This window comes from Fringilla coelebs (assembly GCF_963513975.1).
Source record: "Fringilla coelebs genome assembly, chromosome: 1".
Taxonomy (NCBI): Eukaryota; Metazoa; Chordata; class Aves; order Passeriformes; family Fringillidae; genus Fringilla; species Fringilla coelebs.
Window position 1 is genome coordinate 50,208,359 of NC_140028.1, and position 9,417 is coordinate 50,217,775.

Sequence of the window (9,417 nt, forward strand, 5' to 3'; positions counted from 1 at the left end):
TTAGATTACGTGTTAATTTCAGTAGCTCCAGTGGCTAAATGTAGATAATTTACACTTACAAAGATAATTGACAATTTCAGGAAAAGCTTGCACATCTATTTTTTCTTTTCACAGAATGATCAAGGTTGCAAGAGACCTTTAGGATAATCTAGTCCAGCACCACCACAATCCCCACGTGCCACATCCAGACACTTCTTGAACGCTCCCAGAGATGGTGACTCCACCAGCCTCCTCGGGCAACTTACTCCAATGCCTGGCCAATGCCTTTCCCCCGTAAGAGTTCTTGTTTTCCAAGACACACACTGTACACCACCAATGCCTTTCCCTCGTAAGAGTTCTTGTTTTCCAAGACACAGACTGTACACCAACAAAGCCCAGAGCAGGCAGGAGGGGGATTCAAAGAATGATGATCTGGCAGGGCAGCTTTCCCATCTGACTACTTCAGGAACCTTCTGTGCACTGTACAACAGTTTTCTTGAAGCCCAGGCTATTTATGTGGGACTTCAGCAAGCAGCATGGGAACAAGCATTCCCTTTGGAAAATTTAAAAAATGTACAAGTGGGCTGAAAGCAAACTGCTTCTGAAGCAATTTCAGACACCATCCCCCAGTGCTAAAAGCAGCTTGTACCTCAATTTATTTGAGATCCTACATCAATTGATGAATGGAAAAATATGTGTCACCCTTTTTCATTAAGGAAATATATGCAAAAATAAATCCTCCAAGTGGCCTTACTAAATCTGTAATAAATAAACCTCTGGCTGCGAGAGGCATTAAGCTTCAATCCTGCGCGAGCAGGATCTGGATGCAATCTGGAATTTTTCTGATCGCTCGAGCGAAACAGGAGGAAGACTGAAGGTAAGGCTAACACCTCACACCTGCTGATCCGGGCAGGACGTCCCCGCGGGATGAGAGCCTTCCTTCACCTCCCCGCTGCGGCACCACCGTGCGACCCTGGGGACGCCGCGGCCGCCGGCCCCAGCAGCACGGAGCGACGCGCCACCTTCAGCGTGCGGAGGGTTTGTCTGTACAAAAGAAAATCCCTCCAGGAAGCTCCCGCTGCCTGCAGAAGCCCTCCGGAGCTCCGTCCCCACAGGCTGCCTCCGCCCCTCCCCTGCAGGCGGCGCCCAGGGCCCGGCGGCGGCGGCGGCCGCTTCCCCTGGCATGCTCCAACGCGGCCGAGGCGGGGGGCGCAGGAAGCGGCCGCGGGGCCGTGCCGAGCCGGCCGCCGCCCAGGGAAGCCGGAACGGGCTGCGATCCGTAAAAAAAACCCCTGGCTGCCGTCCCGCTGCCCTCCCGCCGCCTCTCCCGGCGCCTCTCCCGGCGCTCGTCCTCACCCGCGGCCCGGCAGGGCGATGGTTTCTCCAGGAAGCGCTGGAGCATCCGCCGGTGCCGCTTCCTCCCTTCCGTGTCTGCTCCGTACCCGGTCCCCGCAGCCGCCGCTGAGGTGAGGTGTTTTAAGACTAAAATTCAAGTTTAGTTACGTCTTCTAAAAAATGACTCTTCTTCTGGTTTATTACTCTGTCTTTCCTTTATCCGTATTTTTTGCTTCTCTTTTTCCCTTCTTGAAAATACTAGGGAAATACGTTCTGATGAGAGCGCGTTAGAGGCGCACTGTAACATTAAACCGTAAAACCTTTTCCTTTTAAAAATCCTAACTCTGACCTTACTGCGTTTCCTGTATTTCTTGCTCTGCCTAGTGTTCAAAAATCGACATGTCTAGCAAAAAGGCAAAGACGAAGACCACCAAGAAGCGCCCTCAGCGCGCCACTTCCAATGTGTTTGCGATGTTCGATCAGTCGCAGATCCAGGAATTCAAGGAGGCCTTCAACATGATCGACCAGAACAGGGATGGCTTCATTGACAAAGAGGACCTGCACGACATGCTCGCCTCCCTTGGTAATGTCCCTTTTGTCTGTTGATGCTTGCCAGGCAAATTTGTGCTGCAAAAATCAAAAAATTGAGTTTGGGATATAAGAGGTGTCTCAGTTTGTATTAACACTACTGACATTACTTGTTCAGTTTGAAAGCTAAGCCGAGTATGAATCCCTTTATTTGTAGGAAAGAATCCAACGGATGAATACCTGGATGCCATGATGAATGAGGCTCCAGGCCCCATCAACTTCACCATGTTCCTCACCATGTTTGGTGAGAAGTTAAATGGCACCGATCCAGAGGATGTCATCAGGAATGCTTTTGCTTGCTTTGATGAAGAAGCAACAGGTACGTGGGTGCAACTCAGCTGCTTGGCAGGGGTATGGCTGGTGTTTTATGTTTGTTGGTTGGGTTTCTGAACAATATGCTGATTTTTGCACCTTTATAAATTAAATATGATATGGTAATCCTAGATGGCATATTCTGCTAAATTACTGTGTGAGAGTAAAATCTGTCTGGCTGTTCTGTGTCAGTACTGAGGACTAGTAGGACTGTTCTTCTTTGAGGCTTTGAACAAGAGTTCTTTAATTGGACAGTGTGTATGTACCTCAAAGTGTAAAACAAGATGTATCTGCTCTACGATGAGGAACTCCAACCAGTAATGTGTGATTTTTTATGGTGTTAAAAAGTAATGATAGGAAATCTGTCATACAAATGAGTTTGTCACCTCTCTTCAGTGGGTCTGAAATGCATCTAAATTCTTCAGGTGTTTAATATTTCAAGACACACTGTCCAGACTTCATAAAGTCTTACAAATCCTCTTTGGTTGAGCATTCTTTGTGGCTCTGAGGACAAATGTCATGCCCTCACCTGCAGCTCAGTTTGTTTTCAGATTGCAGGAAGGTCTGCAGTCTTAGTGGTCTAAAGATAAAAACTGTGTGGGGTGTAGAAGGCAGAAATGACAGCTTGGACTGACTTGGAAAGCAAGCTAAAGGGAAAGAGTAAAATACAGGACTCAGTTTTACTATATTGGTCTTCCAAGGTTGTGCCTGTAATCTTGAGGTTAGAGTTTATGCTTTTATGTGTTTATTCACCTAGGCTGAGATTCCTGAGAAGTGTGTGGTAACAGGGGATGAATCCATAAGACAATTCAGTGGAATTATCAGTGGTTTGATATGTTGTGAACTTTTCTTACTAGCTTACACTGAAATTATGTAACCTTTGTACTAGAAATGACACTGCATTTACGCCTTTCCTCACAACTGTCCACCGCAATATTTTAATCTAACCAATAGATCTGTGCTTTGCACCTTTTGAAGGATATCCTTCCCTTTCAACAGCTATTTTCAGTCTGTGTATTTTTAGCACCTTTTGCTTTTTCAAAGTGCATCACCTTCCTGCTGAGGTGTAGGTAAACAGGCTTTCAGTTGGTAAGGCCTTTTCAAATGTTAATCGACTTCCTCCCTCTCAAGGGAAATCTCTTTACCGTTTCCTAGAGAAGGAAGTTTGTTAGTAGGTTAAATTATTTTCTCTCCACAGGTAGTCTGACTCATTGTGCTAGGCATTTTTTTTGTGTGTGCACCAAAAAAGAGCCTGTGAATTACAATATAAAGAAAATGGTTGTGCTACCAGTTCTTTGGAACAGAAACTTCTATGTCTATGTAACCAATAAGTTACTAATTTGGACACCCATATACTGATAAGATTGATTTTAATATCTCTCAGCTCTGTGTGGTAAATGTTTTAGTCTAGTCCTATAATGATTTGAGGATACTTGTTTGTTCTACAGTCTGTTTTGTGTTTTATGCCATCTCAAATTTTAACCAGGAAATATGTGAGATAGTTGCACTGTTTTATTGAGTTTGATTCATAATAGTCAAAATGTAGTCTTCAAAATAGCATGTGATGTGTTTGTAGAACCCATGTCATGTTAATGCTTTATTAATTTTTTCCTCTTAGTTGGCTTCTGATCAGTTTGTTCCTTTTCAAAATGTACAAGAGCATTTCCAGCTATATCAAACTCTTTTACTCTTTTTCTCATTTCATGGTCTGCACATGTGTGTTTGTTATCGGCCTGATTTTCTAGCTCTGCATAAGTGTAGGTCTTTTGAAAGGGAGTAATACAAATCAGATCCTATAGATGAGGATAAGGTAGTCATACTTGTTAGGTCTTACATTTCCTATATTGCCAGCCCAGTTGGATATGTTGCTTCAGCATTACTATTGTGTACTGCTATGGAATTGGTATAAAAGTTGGTATAAATTGGTAGAAAAGTCTGCATTTGGAGTATTTTTTATCTGGTCTTTGATCCTACATTGTCACCTGCTGTGTGCCGCTTGCAACAGTCTGATTCTTAAGTTTTGCTTCATTTATTTGTTACTCCCCATCTATGCTGAAGCTGTGTGGGAGGGACAGGAGCCTTGTTTGCTTTACAATTTGTTGCTGATAAAACTTTTGCCTTATTCCTGGTCTGGCAGCCCAGTTCAGTGTTTAAACAACTACCTATTCAGACAGGAGCAATTAAGTCCTTGAGGCTAAACTTGCAGCACCAAAGGCCTTGCATTCTTTGAATACTAATCCTTATGTCATCTCTCATCACTGCTTGGTCTCTGTAGGACAGAGAAAGAGTCTCATCTGTTTAGCTGCCTTTTCCCTCTTCTTTATGCCCATCTTCAAAGACAGAACTCCAAGGTTTGACCCGATCAGGATGGGCCTGGCCTGCTGAACAGTCTCCCTATTTCTGAAGCAGAAGATTGCTGCTAGCCTTCTTCTTTTGCAGTCAGTATGCAGGGGCTGTCTGCACTGGGATATGGTGCTGTTTTCATTAGCATATGTTGAAACACATTTTTTTCCCTTCCCCCAGCATATACCACCCCCATGCTAATTTGTCATGCTCATTGACTGCTTTTTGGTCCCCTGATTCCCTGTTTGGTTTTGTCTCTCTAATGAACTCTGTTTGCTTAACTTATGCAGGCAGCTCTCTTTCCAAAGCAGCACTTCTTTTATCGCATTCTAATTGAATATACATTCGTTGATGTGGGTGTTTACATATGATTTCCAGCTGTTCCACAGACTTTACTTTCTTACTCTTCTTTTTGGAACCTACTTCTACCTCGCCTGTTCTGTTACTGACATTTCTCCAGCTAAAGTTCAATAACCAATTTCTTTCTCAAATGAAGCAACTATTTGCTGCTAAAGCTATGGCTGGTTGTATATCAGCATTTAGCAGTTTCTGCATTCTACTGTCTACCCTTTGTTATGCATGGTTCTTTTTTCATCTCTGAATTTTCCTGGAATTGCTTGGCAACTGGTGGTTCTGCCCATCTCTTGAAATAGAATTAGCAGAAGGTACCTAGAAACTGCTCCTTTTTATATCTTTGTTGAAACTGCTCCTTTTTATATCTTTGTTAACTTCCTCAAAAATCTTCTGCTCTTTTAGCATATAATAAATAATACATCCTACTCTTTTACTGTGTTCTCCACTCTCCACCTTTAGCTCTCCACCATAAACATTCTTCCTGCCTCCTGAGCTAACTTGCTCAGTCCTGTCTGAAAGTCTCTTCTGTTATAAACTACTTCCCTGGACACTTGCCAGGAGTTCACTGTATCCACATAAACTGCCTCCAGCAATAGTGTAGTGCAGCGCTGTAAGAGCCAGAGTGGTTATTCAGTCCCCAGGGGAAACTAGTTTATAGAGGATGTTCAAATATATCTAATTAAGGCAAGAAAAATATAGTTAATTTAAGAGAACTGCTTCTATAATGAAGACTAGCAGTCACAGGAACTTGTTTTTCCACTTTGAGCCGTTGAAGACCAGTAGATGGAAATAAGTGTTATTATACCACAGCAGGTCAGGCCCTGTCTTCAAAAATCTGTATGAAATGCATTAAACTTCCTTTCCCTTTGCACTCAAGGAATTTCTTTAGAATTCAGTTAAGGAAATTTGCGGGGGCCCTGTGCAAATGCAGATGTAATATATGACGTGCTGCACTGGTTAATTGCCTGCCCGTGTGCACGTCTGTGCTGCTGCTTTTGAAGACCCAGCTAAGAGGGCTGGCCTCCCTTTTGTGTTTCTCTCTGCGTGTCTCATTCCAGGGTTCATCCAAGAAGACTACCTGCGGGAGCTGCTGACCACCATGGGAGACAGGTTCACGGATGAAGAGGTGGATGAGCTGTACAGAGAGGCCCCCATTGACAAAAAGGGCAACTTCAACTACATCGAATTCACGCGCATCCTCAAACACGGAGCGAAGGACAAGGATGACTGAATAAATCCCTGGATACATGCAGATAGCACCTTTCATTTTAATTTTTTTTTTCTTCTCACTAATTTTATTTCTCAGGATTTGTTTTTTCCTTTTTTTTTCTGGTTTTCTGGGACCATTTGCATACATTTTTAGCACTGCAGCTTCTTCCTCTGTGGATCTTAAGGCTGCTCAGGCACACCTGCACGTTTGTAATAAGACTGGAAAGTGGCAGGGAGAGAGAGAATAGCTTTCAGTGATAGATGTTGAAGAACAAAGATCAGAGAATGTGGAGGCCTGGGTAAAAATGTCACTGCTACTCATCCTAGCTAGATTAATTTTACATTTTTAATGATAATTTTTTCAAATAAATCACTGTCTACTAAGTGCAAAATTAAAATTTTCATGCTAGAAGTATAATGTTTCTCTAATGATACCTGTAAATATTTTTGCAACTGTATGCAGTCATGTTGTTACCTATTTTTGCCTTAAAAATTATGTATATGTCACTTAAGCATACTGATGTTTGTACTTCAGCAGCTGAGTGTTTCACCTGCTACTGTGAGCGTACACATGAAGAAGAAATTCCCATCCTTCAAATTTTAGTGTATTGTAAATTAATCATTTCTGTCAGAGACTTGCACATTAAACATTTTAAATCTTATGGATGTAGTTGAGCATGTATTTTACCACCTCAGTCCCTCCATTTCTCGACATTGAGTACTATATTAATACCACAAAACTTATAATGTAAATCCTAGTGTCTTTTTTAAAACAGGATATCATATATAAGTAGAGTTGCTTAAGTGATACTTCTTACCAGATCTGTGGGCTGCTGATACTGAATTAATGACATTTCATTGCAACCATTGATTTCTTTCTTTTATCTTTCTGTTTTTTCAAAGCACAGTAGGAGGAGGGCTGGATGAAGAAGGAAGGTGTGCTGTCTCTGTCCTTTTCATTTTCTGTCTGAAAATATTATTCTTGGTTGTTAAATGAAACAATATACACTGTATTTTTTAAGACCTCCTGCTGTGAGTGGTGTTTTGGACATGTGAGACTTGAGGCATGTTGCATTTCTCATAGTTCTATTCTCTATAGTTTTTGTGGTATGGAAGGCATGGCAGATTTGCTACAGTGTTCTGAAGCAATTTTGCCATAATTGGAATGCTTGTGGTCCTGCGGTTTTTATGTCTTGAGAGAAAGGATGATCAGAGCTGCTTCTGACACTTCCAGGAATTACATTGTTAATCCCTTCAGAATTTACATTACAAAATTAAGAAAAATCATTTGGCTGAGAGCATTTTGCTGTTTCTTGGTAGGCTGCTGGTGCAAACTGAAGTTTTAAGAAATGCCACCAGAAGACAGTGATGAAAGCTCTGAAGCTCCTGCTCTGCCTCAGTCCCAGGGAGCTTTTGCGAGGCGTGGGAGCTGTGCCCCCAGGGATGACCTGATCCCTTGGACTGTGGGCCTGTACGAAGCGCATGGAAAAGCAGAGAGGGGAAAAAGGTGCCGAGCTGAATCAGCAGAAACCCAAACGCTTCACAAATGTTTTCCCAGAGAAATACTTCTGTTCGGAGGGAGCAGAGATTAAAAACTCGAACAAGAACTTTTGTTAACTATCGGTGAAATTAGTAAGGATTTTGATGCTTCTGCAGGAGGCCGAGTCCTGCGGGCTCGGGCTGGGGCCATGCCGGGAGCCACCAGCAGGTGGCAGCACAGCTCTCGGCACGGCCGCCGCTGGGACGGGCGAGCGGCTCCCAGCCCAAATGTTTGCTGGATTTGTTTGGGGTTTTGGGTTTGTTTGTTGTGTTGGGGGAGGATTTTTAGTTCCGAAAACTCGTTTGGTGCATGGTGCATAGTGCATAGGGGGAAGATATGCTCCGTTCCCACAGAATGCCTGTTCCTGCCACAACAAAAGCTAATGGTGCCAGGATTTTTCACATTGCAGCTCTTGCTCGAGTTGAATTTTTGGCCCTTTGATCAAATTCGTTCATTACAGAAGAGAGCAAAACGAGGCCTCTGCAAGCCGTTGGTACAGGCCTACAAACACACATGTGGTGTATGTTTGGCAAAGATTGAGTTTCAAAAGGACTTATGGCCTTCTTGTAACTCAAACCAGAGACACTGCTCCTGCATTTCACTTCTCAGTATCTCAGTGAGGGCTCTTCCTCTTTTGTTCAGATTAGGTTTGAAAAAAAACGACCCCAAATTCAAACGTATATGTTTGCATAACTTTGTTTACACACGAAAGACTAAAACCTGTGATATAAACTAAACTGCTGGGGCTCAGAGTGAGGCAGCTGGTATTTACCTACAGCAATAAATGCCAATTGTTAAACCCCAGTGCTTGCTTACGGGCCAGGGCTGTGTTGCTGTATAGCAACACCTATATGCCATTTGGCCTTGCGATGACGAATTGTAGTTCATTAATACGATTGTTCTAAGCCTTGCCTTCGGCAGAATCCTGGTTTTACTCTCTTGGCTTTAATGGCATTTAATGTTCTCATAAAAACATGTCAGAGAGAATGATAAAAATGGATTTTTGGTGTGTAACTCAGAGGTCTGGGATTTGTCTTGCAAAGAAATTTTAAACCCCTGCTTGGATGCAGAGGGTGCCTTAAAGTCTGTGTGTGTCTGGAACAAGTAACACTGGTTTTATAGACTAATTGCAGTCCTTAGTCCTGGCAAAATCATTCTCAGTAAGAGCCACAGAATTTTCAAGTGTTCTCACTGAAGTGGGTCAGCAGAACATGAAGGCATTTGTCGTGGGATGTCTTTCTCCTTTTATTTTTGTTATTAATTCAGCTGTTTTGTAGATAGGTCACTTGAGTGGAGGGCGGGAACAATGTGGCCTTGAATCCTCTCAGCTAGAAGAGGGAATTAAAAGTAGGTCTGCAACATTCAGGCTGAATGTTAAACCACTGAACAATTGAATAAGGGAGGGTGGAACCATCGCAAGCAGCTGTGTTTCTTATTGTGCCTTCTTTTTTCTTTTTTTTTTTTTTTTTGCAAATAAAGGAGCTTAGGCAGTGATCTCGGGAGAAGGAATAAAAGAGATCCATTCTACCTCGAGAGGACTCTTTCCTGCTCTTCAAGGTGAAGTTCCCAAAAGCCATGACTCACAAGTGGGGCTGGGATGCTTGTTTCCTGTGGTTGCAGAGGCAACAGAGCTGAACCCTAAATGAGTTTTAGCTTATAAACCGTTTCCTCTCCAGGACTGTTTGTGAGAAGTAGTGCCTCGCCAGGGAACTGTCTCACACATCCTGTATCTGGCTTAACAACCCCCAGAAACTTCT

The 9,417-nt window shown here is 43.0% G+C and overlaps 1 protein-coding gene across 2 annotated transcripts; it reads left to right on the forward strand.

Annotated features, from left to right (window-relative positions):
* Positions 1-1,317: 1,317 nt before the first annotated feature.
* On the forward strand, positions 1,318-7,280 carry LOC311155551 (myosin regulatory light chain 2, smooth muscle minor isoform-like). 2 transcript variants are annotated; one of them, XM_084208804.1, is made up of 4 exons: positions 1,318-1,445; positions 1,699-1,897; positions 2,060-2,221; positions 5,970-7,280. In XM_084208804.1, exons 2-4 carry the CDS (start codon positions 1,714-1,716, stop codon positions 6,140-6,142), a joined length of 519 nt encoding a protein of 172 aa, XP_084064930.1. In that variant the 5' UTR covers positions 1,318-1,445; positions 1,699-1,713; the 3' UTR covers positions 6,143-7,280. The 2 variants fall into 2 exon arrangements, with proteins under 2 accessions (XP_084064930.1, XP_084064931.1); XM_084208805.1 differs by having other exon boundaries at positions 1,402-1,450.
* The last annotated feature ends 2,137 nt before the right edge of the window (positions 7,281-9,417 follow it).